Source organism: Echeneis naucrates, chromosome 3 (genome assembly GCF_900963305.1).
Source record: "Echeneis naucrates chromosome 3, fEcheNa1.1, whole genome shotgun sequence".
Lineage (NCBI taxonomy): Eukaryota > Metazoa > Chordata > Actinopteri > Carangiformes > Echeneidae > Echeneis > Echeneis naucrates.
This window is the reverse complement of record NC_042513.1, coordinates 2,485,602-2,505,925: the sequence shown is the minus strand read 5'-3', so window position 1 is coordinate 2,505,925 and position 20,324 is coordinate 2,485,602. Positions and strand designations below refer to the sequence as shown.

General features: G+C 40.0%; 1 protein-coding gene across 1 annotated transcript; it reads left to right on the top strand.

The window, feature by feature from the left end:
- Positions 1-1,733: 1,733 nt before the first annotated feature.
- Positions 1,734-19,589, top strand: fes (FES proto-oncogene, tyrosine kinase). Its single transcript, XM_029498808.1, has 19 exons — positions 1,734-1,754; positions 2,310-2,649; positions 4,066-4,239; positions 5,350-5,446; positions 5,676-5,859; positions 6,416-6,553; positions 6,660-6,779; positions 6,933-7,055; positions 8,835-9,030; positions 9,928-10,008; positions 11,823-12,032; positions 12,309-12,431; positions 12,573-12,626; positions 13,860-13,978; positions 14,067-14,161; positions 14,266-14,389; positions 15,951-16,108; positions 16,233-16,355; positions 16,509-19,589. Exons 2-19 carry the CDS (start codon positions 2,425-2,427, stop codon positions 16,649-16,651), a joined length of 2,487 nt encoding a protein of 828 aa, XP_029354668.1. The 5' UTR covers positions 1,734-1,754; positions 2,310-2,424; the 3' UTR covers positions 16,652-19,589.
- Positions 19,590-20,324: the final 735 nt, after the last annotated feature.

Genomic DNA, 20,324 nt, shown 5'->3' with positions numbered 1-20,324 from the left:
TTACTATAAGACAAACAATATACAAATGGAGGGCCTTCAGCATGACAGCAACTCTGCCAGAAGGTGGACACCCATCAAAACTATCACACACAAGCACCAGAAAAAAAATAAATCAGGTAAAGGCTGATGTCCTGCGGCCACACGTCTCCTCTAGAGAGTGGCAGACCTCTGTGGAAGCAGCTGGGACAAATGTGCACGTGTCTACAATCAGAGAAAGTTTGAATTGCCATGACATTCATGGGACGGTTGCTGGAAGGAAGCCTCTGCTCTCAAAAAAGAACAAACCTGCTTTTTTCAACTTTGCCAGAGAGCAGTTGGGCAAACCAGAGGCATTCTGGGAGTCCATTCTCTGGAAAGATGAGTCCAAAATAAAACCAACATGTTTGGAGAAAAGCCAACACTGCATATGAAGAGAAGAACCTCCTCCCAACAGTGAAGCATGGCGGTGGAAGTGTGAATGTCTGCTTCTGGACCTGGACGGCTCCATCTTACCCAAGGAACCAGCACATCAACACATTCTTGACTGGAATCACCCACACTGTGCATGAGTGAGCTGATGTTGGCATGTCTCTGCTGCCCAGCTGTCACTGGCTCCGATTACAACGTCGCTGCCGCCTCAGCGGCGTCATACACCCCCCCCCACACACACACACACACACACACACACTAAACATTATGAGGGCTGATTAGTGGGGTAATTTGCAGTGACCCATAGATATGTGTGTGTATTAGAAAAATTGATTCAATTCCTTTTTGTTTGTAGCTGTGGTGTATTCCTCAGGTTGAGGCCTATCTCTGTAACTATCTCTGTAAATCTAATCGGTATTTCCCTGCCACTCCTCCTCTTCCATGCAGTTGTTTCTGTGTAAAAACACATGAATGCATAAAACAATCAAATAAATGTCAATTCTAATGCTCTAAACATATTAAAATGTTACCTTTTTATACATAGAGGATGTGTGATGATAGCACCAGCTTACTTTGATAAGGTACATAAAATCAAACCAGCTTTGATAGATATCGTGTGACCATGTTACCTTGCTGACGCTCCCTCTGCGATCAGGTGGTGGTCAAATTAGCAAATACTCAAGTCAGTGCTCAAAAGATTTTTAAACACCGTACAACACTACAGCATCATTATCTGCTGCCTCTTGCCACAGAAGGTACCTCTAGCATTTCCTCTGTGGTCTGTAAAAACAGCCTGAGCAGGCCTGCACTGGTTTTTTTTTCTTTTCTTTTCTTTGTTTTGTTGTCTTGTCTTGTCCCTTCTCTCTGGCCTGTTTAATAAAAGTATTTGATAATGTATGGTTGATGTAATTAAGGTAATGACTTTATAACAGAGAGGTTGCACCCAAAACTAACCAAGTTATAAATACAAGTAATGAAGTGTGACCAGGTTTACACTGAAGCAATAGGAAAATACAACAAACACCATTACTAGATTTTATTAAATTCTGTGAACAGATTCATTTCGAAACAGCCACACAAGGTTATTGCACACTGGCCGATGCCCAAAGTTAAATTGCACTGGGTGCTGTCTTTCATTCAATGTGCAGGGGTATTTTGGGTTCAGTGCTAAGCCTGCACCTTTATGTCTTTCAAGTAACCTCCAGCGGAAGCCATTTTGTATGTTTGAACTGCACAGCATTGCGTTATGTATGTTACAACATAGCATACATACTGCAGCACAACACAGGACTGGGAGGGTAAAAATGAGACCTGCAGTGGTGGAGACTGTGATGACCTTTACTGAGGTAAATGACCAGAGACAGCAGTCAACCTACAGATGAGAGAAAATTGTCTGAGAGCTGAAATCAATTATTAGTCCTGTTGTGCTGAAGTCCTTCATTGTTTTAGGTGGTTGCTTTTCAGTCATATTTTTGTTTAGTTGAGCCTTTTTATCTATATTTTACCAGACGATCTTTTTTTTTTTAGTAGTTGCATTTAGTTACAAAAATATCTGAAGGTTTACACTAACGTACACAGATATATGTGAACCGTGGTGGTCATTAAGTGGAATATAGAACTGCATAATTAAACATCAGCATCGTTCTTTCTCTGGCAGCATTCAGCAGTTTCTGCAATTTATTTTGGAGAATAAAAGCATTTATGACAATTGCTTTTTACGATATACATATAACATTGCTAGAAAATGAAAGCAAAAAGTAGAGCATTAATACGAGCATAACCACATCCAAACACATGCAAGGAAGTGATGCTTACAAGAAGCTCTGTTTTTTTTTTCTGCCAACAGGGAAGTGAAACTCTTCTATGGTCACAGAATAATAACTTCTCTTGGTCATTTGCAGCTGCTGCAGCTCACCTCTCTGTTTCTGTCCTACTCATAAGAGAAAGACAAAACAGGTTTGGATTTACTGTTTCCAACAAATCCAAAAGAGGAGCGGGTAACTACAGTATCCAGAGATGGGCTTTGAGGACGACCTGTGGTGTCCACAGGCCCATGCAGCGGTCATGCGGCTGCTGGACTCAGAGCTTCACCTAATGGAAGTCATGAAGAAATGGATGGCTCAGCGGGCCAAGAGCGAGCGGGAGTTTGCAGTGCAGCTGCACCACATGGCTGCAATAGCAGAGAAGCTTGACCGACCTCAACCAGGTGCAGGTTTGGACTACATCAGTCAGCTCAACAAGGTGAGAGGTCTCGCTGATCAATCTGCACTAAGTGTCATCATTCCACTCACTGCACAAAACATGTGACTACAGTTTATTTCCAATTCAATTTCAACATTAAGTTGAAGTTAAAATCGATACACAACGGTAGTACTTTACAAAGATAGCCCTTATTTGAATGTTGAAGCAGCTATGCATTTGTGACCATGTATTTCAATATTTAATTTAAGTTTTTGTGTAAATATGTCACAGGATGATATCGCACATACACATATAAGGAATTTATTTGTATTTGAGTGTAATTGTAATGTTAAAAATGAAACATCAGTTTCTTTTCAGGCACTTATAAAATTGAAGCCTCGGGATCTGCTGAAAGCGTCAACATCAAATACGAATAAAACCTTATTTCATCTCCCTTGAATTGATATGCTAAAATCCTATAGGATTAAAGCATATAATTCTGATAAATTCAGCTAACTAGAACACTTCTAACAGTTTTCATATAGACAAGCCCTGAATAGCTTAAGAGAAGTTTTGTAGCTGTAAGTTTGCTTGAGTTTTCTGTCTCATCTCTAGTCACCCTGTGTTCCTTTTGTTTCTGTTATTCAAAGTTCCTGTTTTTTTTTTATTGGCAGTTAATGATGACTTCTCATTCAGCGGCAAATCAGATTTTATGGTTGTATCCTCTACTTTAATACGAAGAAATGTTAGATCTACTGCTTACTAGTGCTCAGAAGTAGTTTTTTTTTTTTTCTGCATGGCTTTCACATACATGTCCTAAAACCTGTTACCATTTTATTGTTTAAACACATGTTTTATTTCTACTGGTGTGCATTAGTCTTAAAATCGAAATGGTTTGATCTTTCATTAGTCGTTATCAATTTGTAATTTAATCGCCTTGATTTTTTTTCTTGAAAAAATGCCTTTGTAAAGCATTTTGAATTGTGCTCTGTTGCATGAAAGGTGCTATAAAAATTGATTGATTGCTTGATTGATGGGCAGCATAGTGGTTAGCGCTGTTGCCCCACAATAAGAAAGTCTGAGGCTTTTCTGTGGGGAGTCTGCATGTTCTCCCTGTGCCTGTGTGGGTTTCCTCCCACCATCCAAAGACATCATGTTTGGGTTAACTGGTGACTCTAAATTGTCTGTAGGTCTGATTGTGAGTGTGAGTGGTTGTTGGTCTCTGTTTGTCCTGTGATGGACTGGAGACCTGTCCAGGGTGACCCCGCCCTCGCCCAGTGTGAGCTGGGACTGGCTCTAGCACCTCCCACGACCTGGAAACGGAAAAGCAGTAGAAGATGGATGGATGATTGATTGATAATATATTTGGTCATCATATCTACATACAGTACAAAATGTAAAGAACATTACGGATTTTAGTAGAGGTTTATTAAATTCCTTTCATTCTCCCCAACCTTTGCCCCCTCTCTCTGGCAGTCGTGGGAAGTGCTGGTCTCCCAGACAGATGCCCTCAGTCAGATGATAAAGAAGCACTCTGAGGATCTGTTGGATGGTCCCATCAGCAAACTGACTCTGCTCATCAGAGACAAACAGCAGATTCGCAAAACCTATGCGGACCATGTGAATCTCCTGAGGCAGGAGCTCAACAAGGTGGAGGAAGACGACTACTACACACATGCAAATACACTAATACAACTACCAGACTCCCTGACTGTGATGAAACATTCACTGCAGAAAATAATGATTCATCTTCTGTTTGAGTGAATCCAAACACTAAACTACACAAAAAATTGTTGCATTTGTTCAGTGTCGGTACATCAACAAAATAGCTGACAGAGTGTAAATTAGCTTTGATTTGTGAAATGTTCACACACTATTTATTATTTCTCATCCCTGATGTGTTTGAAACTAATTCTCATTCACATCTTTATTTATTATGAATCAATATTTTCTTTTGCAACCATTCCTGCACATAAACATGTTTTTTTTTAGCACAAGTGCCCAGTGAGTCATGTGATTATCACACGGCCTCGATATTTCTTTATCAGAATAATTTCATCATTTTAAAATGAAAGCACACTATGAAAATTATCTTTATGCATATGAATCATTTATAATAGTAGTGTGAGAATTTATGACATGACTCATACAACAAGCAGAAGTTGTTAATTTTTCTGTGTGCCATCTTGATTCCACTGGCAGCTTTATTAACAGACAGCAGTCAAATGAAATGAGGTTTAATAGACCAGAAAGAACATGCGCACGTGCATTTTGATGGGATCTCAAACTGGTGGCTGCTTCTCACTGTTTTTATTACTCAATTACATCAGACGAATGATCAGTTTCCTCTGTTATCCATATTGGGTTGCATGCTACCCATTTTGCAATTGTTGGTATATTTGGTTTCTCTTACTTTCCCTATGCAGCTCAAACTTGAGCAACTTTAATTTTGTGTGAAACAACGTGCAGTTGAAATAGACACAATTGATGTTATAATAGCAACTGAAAACATATGTGAGAGATAGAATCAGAGTGAAGATTAAGTATAGACAGCAGCTCACAAAGAAGTCACACTATTTCCTCATGTCTTCTCTCATGTTTTGTGTTCCTTAGCAGTGAAACATACCACGACCTGTGTCCACTTCCTGTGTGGAAATTTGAAACTGCACAGAAAGTTCCTTTTAAATCCCACAGCATAATTTTATTCCATCTGCATGTTTGCTGTAATTTATTATGATATTTGTCTATGTGATACATGAGGTGACAAAAACAGAGCTGGAGAGGCTGATGAGCAGCTACAGACAAGCGGCAAAAGATGCAGCTCAAGCTAAGAGGAAGTACCAGGAGGCCAGCAAAGGTGAGGACTCCTGATTGAACTAACTTCTCCTACCAGTTTCAGATTGATGGTACAGTGTAGCTTTATTTATATGGGTGGAAGTGTTGTAACAAATTTGTGTTTTGTTTTGTTTGGGGTTTTTTTTTTTTTTTTTGGACAAAATTCTCTACAACTACACTGTAAAGCTGAACATTTCCACTATTATATAACACAACAGATTGTGTCATCCCCTTCCTGTGTATGCACACAGATAAAGAGCGAGACAAGGCCAAGGAACGTTACATAAAAACTTCACTCAGGCTCCACGAACTGCACAACGATTACGTCCTATCTGTGCAAGCCGCTCAGGTCTACCATCAGCACCACTACAGTCGCATCCAGCCTGCCCTGCTCAGAGCATTGCAGACACTGCAGCAGGAGATGGTGCTCATACTGTAAGGCTGGCTGTGTGAATCTGAATGTGTGCATATTTGAGGACATCGTACGAAGAAAATAAATGTTGAATGATCTCATTTCCAACCATTTGTTTTGATTATCATGTTGTCAAATTGCATAGACTTGAAATATGCCTGCCTGGCCTGTAATATTTGCTCTTGAGAGCAGTGACTTTTTGCCAACTATTTCTTCACTCAAGAAAGCTTTCAAAAAGTTTCAAAAACAGGAAGTAAGCGAGTGAAATCGAAAGATGCATTTCATTAGTGTTTGGTTAGATGTTAGATTTTAAGCAATAATGACAACTAACGTCAAAAGATATTAATACATAAAAATGTTTGAGTGATGAACTACTTGCTCAAAGAAAATCTCTCAGAGTAGATTGATAATTATGAATCAACTTGGGAAGTATTGTCTTTTTAAAGAGCTGAAATGTAAAGGCTGTTTGAATTTGGCTAAATCTTGAAAAACAGTCCTTGGAATCAATGAGCAGGCTGACATTTGTACATCATGTAGAATGCATATTTTCCATCTGCCCCTTCTGCTCCTCTGATCCAGAAAGGAGATCCTGCAGGAATACTTCGACATCTCCACTTTCCTTCATCATGAAGCGGTGCGGATCCACAGGGAAATGTCCTTGGCTCTAACAGCCATCGATCCACACAGCGAATATGAGAGCTTCGTTCACCAGAACAGGCAAACCTTTCTTCTCAGATGTCAGCCATGCAATCATAACCAAGCCAAGTCGCAGAAGAATGATGTTATGAGCTGTGTGTGACTATCTTTGTGTGTGTGTTTTTAGATCAGTGGGGGAGATTCCTGCTTGTTTAGAGTTTGACTGCAGCCTCCTGGAGGACGCTGAGCAGCTGAACCCCAGAGAGATCGAGTTGAATGATCTCACACTTGAGACAGTCCAGCACAAGTGAGAACAAACAATCCAGATGACCAGACTCCAATTTCCTTTTTTAACATCTCAATTACTTCCTCCTCCTATCGCTGCACTGCTCTATTTTTCATCTGACTGTTGTCAATCACTTACTTCCTCTCATGTTATTTCATTGTCCTCCTTTCTCAGACTGACTACACTGGAGGACGAACTGCTGGACCTGGCTCGGACTCTAGGCTCTCAGCAGACCTCAGTTGAGCAGCTGGAACTGGAGCTGGATGCTGAGCAGGAAGGCGTCAAAAAGGGCCAAAGGTGAGCCCACAGAAGAATCAATGAGGCTCTAATGTTGTATTCAGAGGTTATACACAAAGAAATAAAACACACAGCTTTTGGTAGCAGTTAGGACAAATTACCAAGGTTAGTCTCTGCGGTCAGTCTTTCCCATTGGGAGAGTTCAGTGTGTTCTTGTTCTGGCAACAAATTATAGCCAAAGTGGTCTCAGGGGCAGCAGGTGCCTTATGAGTTATAATACAGTGATATGGTGGGACTCCTGAAGCTTGACACCCTCATTTGTCTTGGTTGATGAGGCTGTCTGAAGGTGTTAGAGGTTGTTGTGGCAGAAGGTGAGGGCTCAACAAAGACCAAATGTTGAGACAGACACTAAGACACAGGTGTCAAATGGGGAGTCTCCTTTATTCACAGCAGCCCTACTAACAACATATTCAGAGATATGTCAGGACCCAGAGGTGTCTTTTATGCATGGATGATGGTGTATGTGTGAGTAAGGCCCCATCCTGTTCACCACTCCTCACTTTATGGGAATGTAACTCAACATCCAAGAAATTCTTTTGATATTATTTGTTCTGGAGATTAGCCAAGAGCTAAATGGTCGCTCTCCCTTCTGTGTGTATTAGATTGTCCTTTGGCTCACACTTAGTGTCCTAAATCAAATGTTGTCCGACTGTTATCAACGCCAAGCTAATGTCCTAACAGGACTTGTTATTCAGTATCCTGATGTTTTCATTCTTCCACAAGGTTTACAGTCCTGTGAAAATGTTAAAGTCATTTACAAGATTCTGGAGGACAAATGGAAGTGATGTGTTTATTTGCAAAAAGTTTAGAAAGAGTAGTAGAAGTGGGTGCTGGAGTGTTAATATGTTAAGTGGAAGGTCTGTTGCCTTTTGGTCTGGCTTATGAAGAAACATTTTTTAAATAAGCTGTGGTAAGGTTAAGAAATTGTCAACTGCTTGCTTGCACATTTCAGAACTAAAAATGTGCATAACTGAATTTAGGGAGCTACTAATGTGTACTAATGGTGATTAATGTCCATTGCATTTTTGGATTAATCATTTTGTCTATAAAATGTCACAAATTTAATAAATGGCTCATCATATTTTTCCAGAACCCAAAGTGCCATCTTTTGAATTTCTTTATTTATTACCAGAGATTCAATTTATATTTACATATTTAGTGTGAAAACTGAATTGCATTTGGCTCTAAATGCAAAATTTGTGGCACATTTGTATGTTCAATAACTCTTTATCACAGAATAGAATTATATTCTATGGAAAGGGAAATAAAAGGACACAGGAGCAGCACCTGCGCATTAAGCATAGTCACATGATCACACAGGAGGGCAAAGCGAGTTAAGCAGCACATGCTCACTTAACAAAGCTGAAATTAGAGAACCTTATTTTTTGTAAATGGCCACTGTGTGGTGTACGAACTGCACAGGATCCAAGATGACTGTAGGGCTGGGCATTACGGTACAAACTGCTAGTTTTTTCCCTGGTTCCCTCTCAGACATCAGTCCAGCTGAGGTCTGGTTCCTGTGTTGTGGGCCCTTGTGTTGATTTGGTGGCTCCTTCTATCTTAGTGCCTTAGAAAGACTTGTTCAAGGTTTATTGGTCCCACATGCTCACCAACTGGCTAAACATTTGTTAAAGAAACTCCCTTATTGATTGCATCAGTCAATAGCAGGTATCTTATTGTGGCCCTTGAGTTATTTTATTGACTTGCTCTGCCCTTTTGTGCATCCCACACCGACTTTATCTATTTCCTGACGTATAGCTGCTTTCCTTTTCATTCCAGGGTCTACCAGTTCAGCAAGAAACATGCGCTAGAGGAGTGCCGGCAGCAAGTGGTTCTATCTCAGGGCATGAGGGCCAAGTTGGAGGTTCAGAGACTCATTCTGAAGAACAAACTGGAGCAGCTGGGCTCTAAAGATCCTCCCTCAGCCCTGTCTCTGGACCAAGGCACTGGGTCAACATCATCCAACTCAAGCAATGTATGTTCTCTCTGTTAGAGGAGTTTTCTCTTTTAGCTTTTCATCCAATTAGTTCATAAATCAGTCAGAAACAAAACACACAAAAAACAAGAAGACAAAACAAAAAGTCATGGTATGAGGAAGAACAGACTAAAACTATTTTTGGCATGAAGGATAAACTGGCTATTCCAGGCATGAATATAGAAAAAGTCTTTTGTTCTTTTCCACTGAGCGTTATCACAAAATTATCACAATGCTATCAGATTATGAATCTATTGTGTTGCAGTGATAAATGTTTGCACCAATGGGGCAGATTTACTGTATGGTCAGTCATAAGTCTTGGGTCAGTTCCATGTCAAGTTAAAGGGCTGGTCTGATATCTGAGTCCTGAAGCCACGAAATCAGCTGCAGCTTCAGGCCAATTCTACTGACAACATCTAAAAAAGAGGCACAATTTAAGGTATTCCAATTTGTCAAGTGATTCTGAAAGATAACATTTAAACTTAAGGTATCTTTACCACTCTGAATGGCACTTAACACCAGAGTTTGCCTTGGCTGTGGGCATCACTTCTCAAAGAGAAGCATTTCCAACTTACTCTCCCTAAAAGCAGCTTTCTTTATTCACTGGAATATCTCATTCTCAAATTAATGAATAAACCTAAAGGCTACAATTTTACCTTTGTTCTGAAATAAAACAACAACAACAACTTCCAAGATTTTCATGAATTTCTGATCGCTACTGTCTACAGTGACTTTCTGACATTTTCACCACCATCAGGTCAAATTTGTATAATGGCATCATCATTTATAGCACAATGTAATGGGACCTAGGCAAATGGATTCACAAATGTCTGCTTTTATTTGATAGTAGTTGTGGTGAGATACTTTTATTATTATGTGTTCTTGTTTTTTTTCCAGGATCACAGCCAAATATCTTCCAAGCCCCTCATGGAAGGGATCATAAACAATATCAGTGGCCTATTTAAACCCAAATGTGAGGTATGTTGTTGTCTGTGAAGGTTCTCAGTCATTCAGGTCATCTTAGTCTTTGAGTGTTTAGTGGGAAGCAACTGGACTTATTATCTTGTTTGAAGATGTTTCACCTCTCATCCAAAAGGCTTCTTCAGTATCCAGGTATTTCACCCAGAGTGGGTAGGGGCAATCACCAAAAATGAGGATGTGACACACTCACCTAGGTCACATGAACCCAGGTGTAAATCACCTGAGAGGGTTTGCCCCTCCCCCTTGGCCTCAGGTGTGTTTGGGGGTTAAACTGCCTGTGTCACAGTTCTGCTCTGCTTCCACCTGCTGCTGTCACCTGCTCACCATCTCCAATCAAGTCAGTGTAGATGCAGCTTCACTCCACTCGCTCCTTGCCAGATTGTTTTCATTCTCATGCCAGACTCTCCAGCATTTATTCCCGGACTGCTTACCTGGTATCGACCTGACCTGCCTCTGACCTTTGCTTCATGTCTCTGCCCCTGTACATCCACCACCCTTCTGTCCCTGACTACGAGTATTGCCTGCCTGTTTTCTACTACTCGTCTGCATCTAGCTGGGTGGCATTCAACTTGTTCATGTTTGGTCAAGCCTGTCGTGTGGTCTTACGCTAACCTGCTTGCCTGCCACATGGAGGACCTGAGATCCTACTCAGTGTAAAAATCGCCCTCCTTTCTTCAATGTGGGGAGGTGTTTTCTGACTAGTGAGGGCAGCTGACATCTTAAGTAAGACACCATTTGTGTGCAATCTACAATGCTGTCTTGGGAACCCTCTCCAGGTGGTTTAACACACACACACACACACACACACACACACACACACACACACACACACACACACACACACACACACACACACACACACACACCTGCAGCCATGTGACCCCAAGGCGTCACCTTATCGACTCTCATGACGCCTAGGTGGGTGTCTTCATCACCTCCTCATTTTTGGTGATTGACCCCACCCACTCTGGGTTAAATACCTGGGTTTCCCGCGCTGAACTGAAGAAACCTTTTGGATGAGAGGTGAAACATCTTCAAACAAGATAAGAAGTCCAGTTGCTTCCCACTAAACACTCCAAACTATATGAGTTGTTATACTAAAGTGTGCAGATTCCCTCTCCAAAATAAACAACATTAATTAGTGTTTTCCTGAAAAACATTTTCAAAGAAAAGACAGCTGCTTCAGCTGAAAGACACTTCCTCTCCTAAGTCCAATGCCCTTCTGCTCCTGACTTTTACTGCAGCACCTGAACCAAACAATTCATCATGTTTTGCTGAAAGTACCTGAGTTTCAAATCCACAATTCTCTGTGCTGCTGAGCTCACTCAGGCACATGATCTGTCCTTGGGGTCTCCTGCCTGTGAAGGCATCACAGCGCATATTGAGGTCAGCTTTGTCGGTCAAGGTGCTGCTTTTGAAATTCTGCCTGACCTAAAACTAAGTTTACTTCTCAGGCAGTCAGTTTAAATGTTATCATTTTATCCTTTTTGACAGATCATAGTGCACAAGGAGCAGCTGGCCTACATCAGAAAGGAACCTTGTGTAGTCACTTAATCTGCCAGAAAGGAAAAAAGGTCTGCACGCTGTTTGTGTTAGATTTCAAATAAAAATTTGTTAAAGTGTAGACCATTTCTTCCTCCAACTCCCCACTCTGTTGTATCTGGCGGAGTAAAGGATGGTTCCGTTAGAGTTTAAAATATTATTTGATCCTCTTTGAAGCATCACCATATTATTGCAGCAGAATCATCCCAGCTTCTTTCATTATTTGTGTCAGCTTTGGAGGTTTGTCTGGTTTCTGTCCCTGCTTACAGGTTCTTCCTGTCATCAGACCGATGCAGGAAGTGGATCGTCCTCTGGGGCAGCAGGACTGGTACCATGGAGCCATTCCCAGACTAGAAGTTCAGCAGCTGTTGAAGAATAATGGAGACTTCTTAGTGAGGAAGAGTCAAGAGAAACAAGGTTATGTGCTGTCTGTGCAGTGGGATGGATCCTGCAAGCATTTCCTTATTCAGAACACGGATGTAAGTCAGCCTGAATGAAGCAGCGAAAAGCTTTTGTTGTCAAAAGAACATAATGACATTACACTTGATGTTATTCAGGAGGTTTGAACATGGAAGTTCAAAGTATGTTTAAAGTTTCAAGTTAATTCCCTTCTATGTTATTTATATAGAGGAAGTAATGAGGACATACAAATATTGTAGATGTTTTAGTGCACGTGTCAGTTTCTCCAAATGTATCATTTCATGATGAGGTTAGTACATCAGTTCTGTTTCGTAAATGTCTCTTTGTGTCAATAGAATCTCTACCGCTTGGATGGACAAGGCTTCCACAGTATACCACTGCTGATACATCATTTGATGTCCTCACAGCAACCCATCACCAGAAAGGCAGACGTAGTGTTGAAGAAACCTGTACTGAAGGTAGGTGTGTGTGTGTGTGTGTGTGTGTGTGTGTGTGTGTGTGTGTGTGTGTGTTATGAAAAATTTTTCACACATACTCTTGTTTAAAAAAAAAAACACAAGTCTGTGTCTGCTACTTATTGTTCATTTTAACCTCTTTAGGACAAATGGGTGCTGGAACATGATGATATTCTCTTGGGACAGCTCATCGGACGGGTGGGTAAGCTTTATAACTGCTGATAAGACAGCAAAGGCAAACATTTTCTTTATAATTAAAAATTGTATGTCAGGGCAGCATGGCGGCATAGTGGTTAGCGCTGTTGCTCCACAATAAGAAGGTTGTGGGTTTGGGTCAAGTATGGAGCCTTCCTGTGTGGAGTTAGCATGTTCTCCCCGTGTCTGCGTGGGTTTCCTCCAGGTACTCCAGTTTCCTCCCACCATCCAAAGACATGATGTTTGGGTTAACTGGTGACTCTAAACTGTCTGTAGGTCTGATTGTGAGTGTGAGTGGTTGTTTGTCTCTGTCTGTCTCTGTGTGTCTCTCTGTGTTTGTCCTGTGATAGACTGGTGACCTGTCCAGCGTGACCCCGCCCTCGCCCAGTGTGAGCAGGGATTGGCTCCAGCACCCCCTGCAGCCTGAAAATGGATAAGCGGAAGAAGATGAATGAATGGATGAATTGTCTGTCATAATTGTTGTGCTTGTCATCTCAAAATGTAATGACACTATTTGTTCATTCATAGTGAGACATAAATTCACTTCAAAATGAGTCCTGTAAAGACCTTATCACCAGGACTGAATGTTGTATGGTGCGTCTAAACAAAGAGTGTTATGAATGGTTCTCTGCATGCTGGCGACACAGAGATCTTATCTTAAAATTATGTCAGTGTTGGAAAACTTAAAATTTCTTGTTTTACGAAAAAATACGTCCCATAATTTAGCCCAAAGCTATTATGCGTTTTCAGCAGTTTGAATAAATAATTTAAACAAAGTAGGTCTTCTGGAAGTTCCTGGTTATTATTTCTGCTGTGGCCTAGTAGAACACTGCTCTTCAAAGATGAAGGGGGGATTTCGTACTTAAAAGGCTTAAACTGTGGAAAGTACACACTTGGTTCTTATAATATATCAAGCAATTGAAGTCTCATTAACTACAGATGAACTTTGGAAACTGAGAATGTACTGCATGTCGCCTCCATCACTTACACTGAGATTGTTTTTGGAGGCTAATCTGTTTATGGTCAGACAGGAGGAACATCTATAGCAACTATTAGTATTGATGTAGCTGTTTAACTTCCATTTCATCGTTCCTCTTAAAATTGTGCACATGCAGTGATATTTCATCAAAACACAGGCTGATTTTAGGGAAAAACACAGCTGTTAATGCTGGATTAAATATATCAAGGAGAGTTTAAAGAGCTGTAACAGAATTTGTTGGTGTTGATAACACACAGGGGAACTTTGGAGAAGTGTACAGCGGTCGTTTACGTTCGGACAGCACTCCTGTAGCTGTGAAATCCTGCAAAGAGAACCTGGCCCCTGAGCACAAGAGTAAGTTCCTGATGGAGGCCAGGTTAGTAAACACACGCGTGCACACACGTACACCCGCACACACTCACGCACTCACTCTCACACTCTCTCTCTCTTTCATCTCTGTGCAGGATCCTGAAGCAGTACGACCATCCTAACATCGTGAAGCTAATAGGAGTGTGCACACAGAAACAGCCTATCTACATTATCATGGAGCTTGTTCAAGGTAAATATTCACTAAACATTTATCAATAATTTCTGCTTTGCCACTTTGTTCCCCTGTCACCATGCTATGTATCAATGTGTGTATGTATATGTCTATTTCACAAGGTGGTGATTTTCTCACCTTCTTGCGGCACAATGGCAACAGTCTGAAGGTGAAGGTGTTGGTCAGAATGACAGAAAATGTAGCAGCTGGCATGGAGTACCTTGAGAGCAAGAAATGTATCCACAGGTAGGTCGGTCAGTTGGTCAGTCCTTGTCTAGCCTCTGTTTGTGGCACATCAGCTCCATCATCAGCAGCAATATATAAAAATATGTAATAATTAGAACAACATGTAACAGCAACGACAATAATAATAATAATAATCAGGCTTTGAACTCCACAGTTGGCACAGCATACCCAGACTAAATAATCCTACCACAGTGTGTCACTGTTGGTTTGATGCTCTGCAGTTTCCTTTTTTCTACTGTTGTTCCTCTAAAGATTGAACACAGACACACACACACACACACACACACACACACACACACACACAGATACAAAGCCTTTGTGATGCATGATAGAAATTCTACTTCACTTCATTAAGCTGCATTTTCCTCACAGAAATCCTTTCCTGAGACTTTCCTTAAATTATGCCACTGGTACTTTAAGGGCAAACTGTAAACCTACTGTGTTTCTCACACAAATGCAAAATTCAAAATGACCTAATCCAGGAGTGAAATAATTACATTTAATTGGCAGACACTCTTTGTTAATGAAACTCACAAGCAGTACAATAAAAATCAACAAATTTAAAAAACACTAACAAACGTGAAATCTTTGGTCTTCTCGCACAAGACACCTGGAGACAACTGTCCTGACTTCAGTTTAACCAAAAAAAAAAAAACTTTGACTTTGGCCTCAGGATCAACTGCTAAAATGCAATTAAATAGAAAGTTTATACGTGTATCACTGTTCTTCGTGAAGTGTTGATTCTCCATTATTGTACAGCAATTTTCATACAATAAAAAGAACAACTCACATACATATTGTACTCAAACAAATTTAAAATTGAAAGTAAATAAAATTAAAATAGAATCAGAAATATATTTAATTGTTTTGGTTTTTAGCAGGAAAGGCATCCTCTTTAGATTTATTTTGTGGTGCCTAGTGACCAAAGGCAGTTTAGAAGGCGCGAGACTCAGACTCATTGTGGAGATGCATACACCACACACAGCCTTGCCCATTTGAAGAAAGAAATCTGAAGCTATAGCAAAGACAATGAACTAGGTGTAAAATATTAAAATTCTTTTTTTTTTTTGCCATCCCTGAGAGACAACACCAAGAGTGATCCTCTTAGGACTGTCAATGTCAGAGATTTAAAAATCGAAATTCAAATCTTAGGATTTTGTAAGTTGCCTATGAAAAAACTAAAATAACAAATTATTGTAAAACATAATCAGTTATTTTTGGAATGAAAACACTGCAGAAATTTTGTTTGGGCATCTGTGTGTGTTTGGTTTGGGAGACTAGTCTGTTGTAAAGAAATGATGATGTTATGACAACCAGCTTTCAGCAGCGCAGTGTGATTTACCCAGTGGCTACAGGTCAGAACACGCTGCTGGTAGCTGCTCAGCCTGTCAAGCCGCGTGCCTCATCTTCTCACATGCAACAGGAGACACATGACACAGATGCCTGCTCCTGCACTCCTTCCTCACTGTTCTACCACTACTCTACTCATTTTTCCCATACATGTGATGCTTTCTTCATTTCATCCCACTGAAATCTTCTGACGTCTTATCCTTTTTTAAAGGGACCTGGCAGCCAGAAACTGTCTGGTTGCAGAGCACAAAGTGGTGAAGATCAGTGACTTTGGGATGTCCCGTCAACAGGATGATGGTGTGTACTCTGCAGAGGGCGGCCTCAGACAGATCCCTGTCAAATGGACAGCTCCTGAAGCTCTGAACTACGGTAAGGCACAACCTCCTCTGCCCCCCAACCACAGGCAGATACACAATCTCCGCTTCTGTCTGCTATATAGTCAGTTAAAGCTTGATCAACCTTTTCCATTGCTACCCCCTGCTGGTAACTTCAGGTCGTTATACCACAGAGAGTGATGTCTGGAGCTTCGGGGTCTTACTGTGGGAGACTTTTTCTTTGGGAATGACGCCCTACTCAAGTATGACCAACACACAGACACGAGATGAAGTGGAGAGAGGTACAGGCTCACACTGGAATTGGTCTTCAACACATCTGTGTTTGATTCTCACACTGAGGCCTTCTCTGATTTCTGTTTCTGCAGATCAGAAAGTGCGCACACTGTGCTGAGATGATCTCAACAGCAGTTTTAACTGTCTGGTGTGTGTTTCAGGTTATCGTATGCCTGCTCCTTATGGCTGCCCTGTGGAAATCTCAAGGATTATGACCAGCTGCTGGCAGTACGAAGCCAAAAACAGACCGTCTTTCAAGAAACTTCGAGCTGAGCTCAGCTCAATGCACAACATAATTACATAGTACATGGCTGTCAGTAGGAGAAGTCATTTTGTCTGGCAGTTTGATAGGTTGTTTGCTGGTCTGTTTTTTTTTTTTTTTTCTCTTGAGAAATCCAGCAGATGGACCAGTTGGTGGCAGCATATTTGTGTCTTCCCTATTTGCCAGGAATATCTATTTCACTTTCCTCCTCCTAAAAAGGAGAGAGCTGTTTGCTGCACAGCGCAAATTTGTACAAGCATACACACACATACTGTAGTATACCCACCGGACTCTCCACACATTGAATTAATACACTTTGCACTGTGTATGTTACACTGCCTTCACACACAGTACTGCACACATATACTGGAGCACAAGTACTGAACACTGATATCTGCCTTAAAGAAACATCAGATATGTGTCATGTTATTTCCAGTTTAATTACGGCCTCACTCTAGTTCTGTGAGTCAGTAGCTTGTAGGATCCCAGGAAGGAGACACATGGTTTATTTTGATGCCAGAGCACAGTGTAACATAAAAGGCCTGTTTTAGTTTTTAACTTAATCAGTATGTTTACCTCTGCAGCAGATAAAATCACAATTTGTGTATACAGTGAATCTGCTCTTCCCCTCAGCTCCACAGTGTTTGAAGACGCTCATCGTCTCCGCATTATAACCTGTAACTTTGTTTTGGTTCACTCTCACTGCTGTCCTCACTTACATTTCCAGATACAGTGGCACATTTTTCTTTGGAAAAGCCAGCCAAAATAACTGCACTTTAAAAGAAAAGAAAAGACAAAATGATTTAGAAGCCAGTGAATCCAGTGGAGTTGATTAAAACTAAGGTTGAAATCTCTTGTGTTTCAGTTCACATCCAGCATGAAACAGTCAGAATATCTCTTTTTAAAAAGATATGACATCCTTCCTGATTAACCAATTCAGCAATGTACATAACTTTTTTTTTTTTTTGCCATCACTGCTACAAATTTGGAAAACTATTTTATAGAATATTATAGCGATCTCATAATTGCTTACCTGATTCAATATATACGAATATGACTTAAAAACTAAGTTTTAAGACAAATAATTTAGACTTTTTTTTCTGAGAGAGGCTGGGTTGTCATCTATAGACACTGTGGTGGAAGAATGACAAATGAAAATGGTTACTGCAAAACATTATTAGCATTTCATGTGAGCATAACTCTACTGGGTGTAAATGCTAAAATGCCTCAGGCTGAATAAAAGTGTTGGGCATGCCAACATAGCACTCAAACCTGATATTGACTGACATACTCTTCACAAACATTGAAAAAAATGTAATTAACATGCATGCCAACTGTAGGCATGTTCACATTTACCTTCAACTAAAGCTTGATAAGTAGATTAATGAAACCTGACATATGAAGGTGTAGTCCCACACCAAGTCTCTCTTTCTCTCACAGTCAAAAACCTTTTTGCAAATAGTTGGAGAACTGACAGTACGTTGAAGTGTGGATGGAGAAAAATAATCCAGAGATGTAAAGAAGACGATCCTCTCTCACCAACAATCTTTTCTGTGATCATCAACAAGAATAGTTAGTTTCAGGAATTACACTTATTCTCTGCCTTGCCATGAGATCAGTTAAGTTCAGATCTTTATCATCCCACATAGAAATTCATCTCACAGCAGCCACTATCCAAATTCAAAAACATTTCCCATAAACGATAGGACACATAAAAACACACAAAAACAAAAAAAGTACTATTACTGTGCATACAAATCAGGATAATGTGATTATGTTAAAAGAAACATCATGAACAAAGGTTAAAAAAACTATACCGCTAAGCTTCTAGAGGAAACAAGGCATTCAGTGCTTTTTGCATCTTGTATGAATTATAAATGACAAATGTTGCACATGTCCTTGTAGTGAAGCTGTTGCGGACAAATGTTGCTTATACAACATTTACTCTGACCCTCTACAATCCATTTGTCACCATCGAAATCAAAAACATAAAAGTCTTTGGCAAGTTTCTGTTTCGTCCAAATGCTTGAAGAGAAGAAACAAACCTGCTGAGTAACCATGTTCTTCACTATGAATTATGTTTGAAATCAATGCTTGAAGTCACTGAGGGATTAATTTATGACTGCTGAAATAACTCTTTCCATATTCTATTAGCTCTCTGCTGGGCCAGAGGACTACTTGAACAGATGAGAGAAAATATGAAAGAAAGATGTCAAGATTGATGCCATACCACTGCATTTGCTACTTATGACTCAACCATGATGACGATCGAGTGTAAAGACTAGATACAGGCGGAAACAGAAAGCCTCATTGTGTTGTCTAATGTTAAAGCTTAGCTCTTTAGATTAGATAGAACATTAAAACAAGGTTTTCATCTATAAGTGCAGAAATGTCAACAAATTTTCAAGTGGAAGCGGAATGAACCAGAATTGGTAGAGCGTCATTCTGTTTTTTTGACCACAATCAGAGAATAGAAAGCCATGGAATCAGAGGCACCAGACTCACCCCAAGTTTCAGATGATTTGAACAATGGCAGGTGACATTTTTTAGTGACATTGACAGGCAACCTCATACTGGCAGCGTGGGTGTGTTTTGTCACAGAGAGGTTACAGAGGAGTTACACACTTCTGTGCAGATAAAGCCAAAGGTGTTGCTTTCTGAACCTAAATGCTCAGTGTCACAGTAGAAGGAAATTATATTAAAAGTTCTTTCCACTTGAAATCTCACATTTGTCATGATGACTGAAAAATTAAGGGGTTTATTTGTTTTCTTTTGTCACTTTGACTTAACATGCCTCCAAACTCTTTGAAACAACCTCACCGGTTGAGCATGTTCTGTAACTTTGAGTTGTGAAATGAGAATCCTTTAATGCTGACACTTATGTTTAATAAAAATAACATCTATTACTGTTCACCTATCTTCATTGCTAATCAACGCCCATTTTAGATCTAATTTTGATTTATTACTTCACCGTCGTCAACAATTATGGCTGCATTTTTTTTTTTTTTCATTTACCTGCAGGCATAATTGAATGAATCAGCCTTTACAGACTGGTACACAATGTGTTGTTATAGTTTGGTGTCAAAGTATTTCAATAAAAGGTCATATCTGTGTCAGCTTATTTACCACACAATACTAACTAAAATAAAAATTGCAAAAAATGTTATGCAAATCCATCTATTTTCTCATATCAAATAAGTTTGCCAACATACTGAAATTTTCCTACATGGAATTCACAAATTTGAGAGAAACAAAGTGATCCATTCATTTTAGTATGGATTCTTCTTTAAACAATGCTCAATTGTTTTACTGAGCATTATCTTAAATATGACATTTCCTATTGGCGTGTTGTACATTCCTTCTAACAATGTTTTATAATGTTTTAATAGTTTTGGGCTTCAACATGTTAAATGTCCATTATTGCTCTTATTTTCAGACACGAAGGAAGTGCTCCATCAGGGAAATTAAATCATTTTCGAAATGAAGTTGCAGTAACTCCAACTGGCTGGTTCTTACTTGCAGTATGATGCTGCTGTCCACTGCTGTTTGCAGGAGAAGGTAACAGGAGCTCAACAGATGGCCAATCAGAGTTCTTGTTACTGCTTTGTAAAGAATTGGACCTTACTTGATTTTTAGGTAGCGCTCAACTGAATAAAACATGGAAACCAACTGTTAATGTAAAAGTTTTTAAGCATTCTGTTGCGAGTTGGAATTT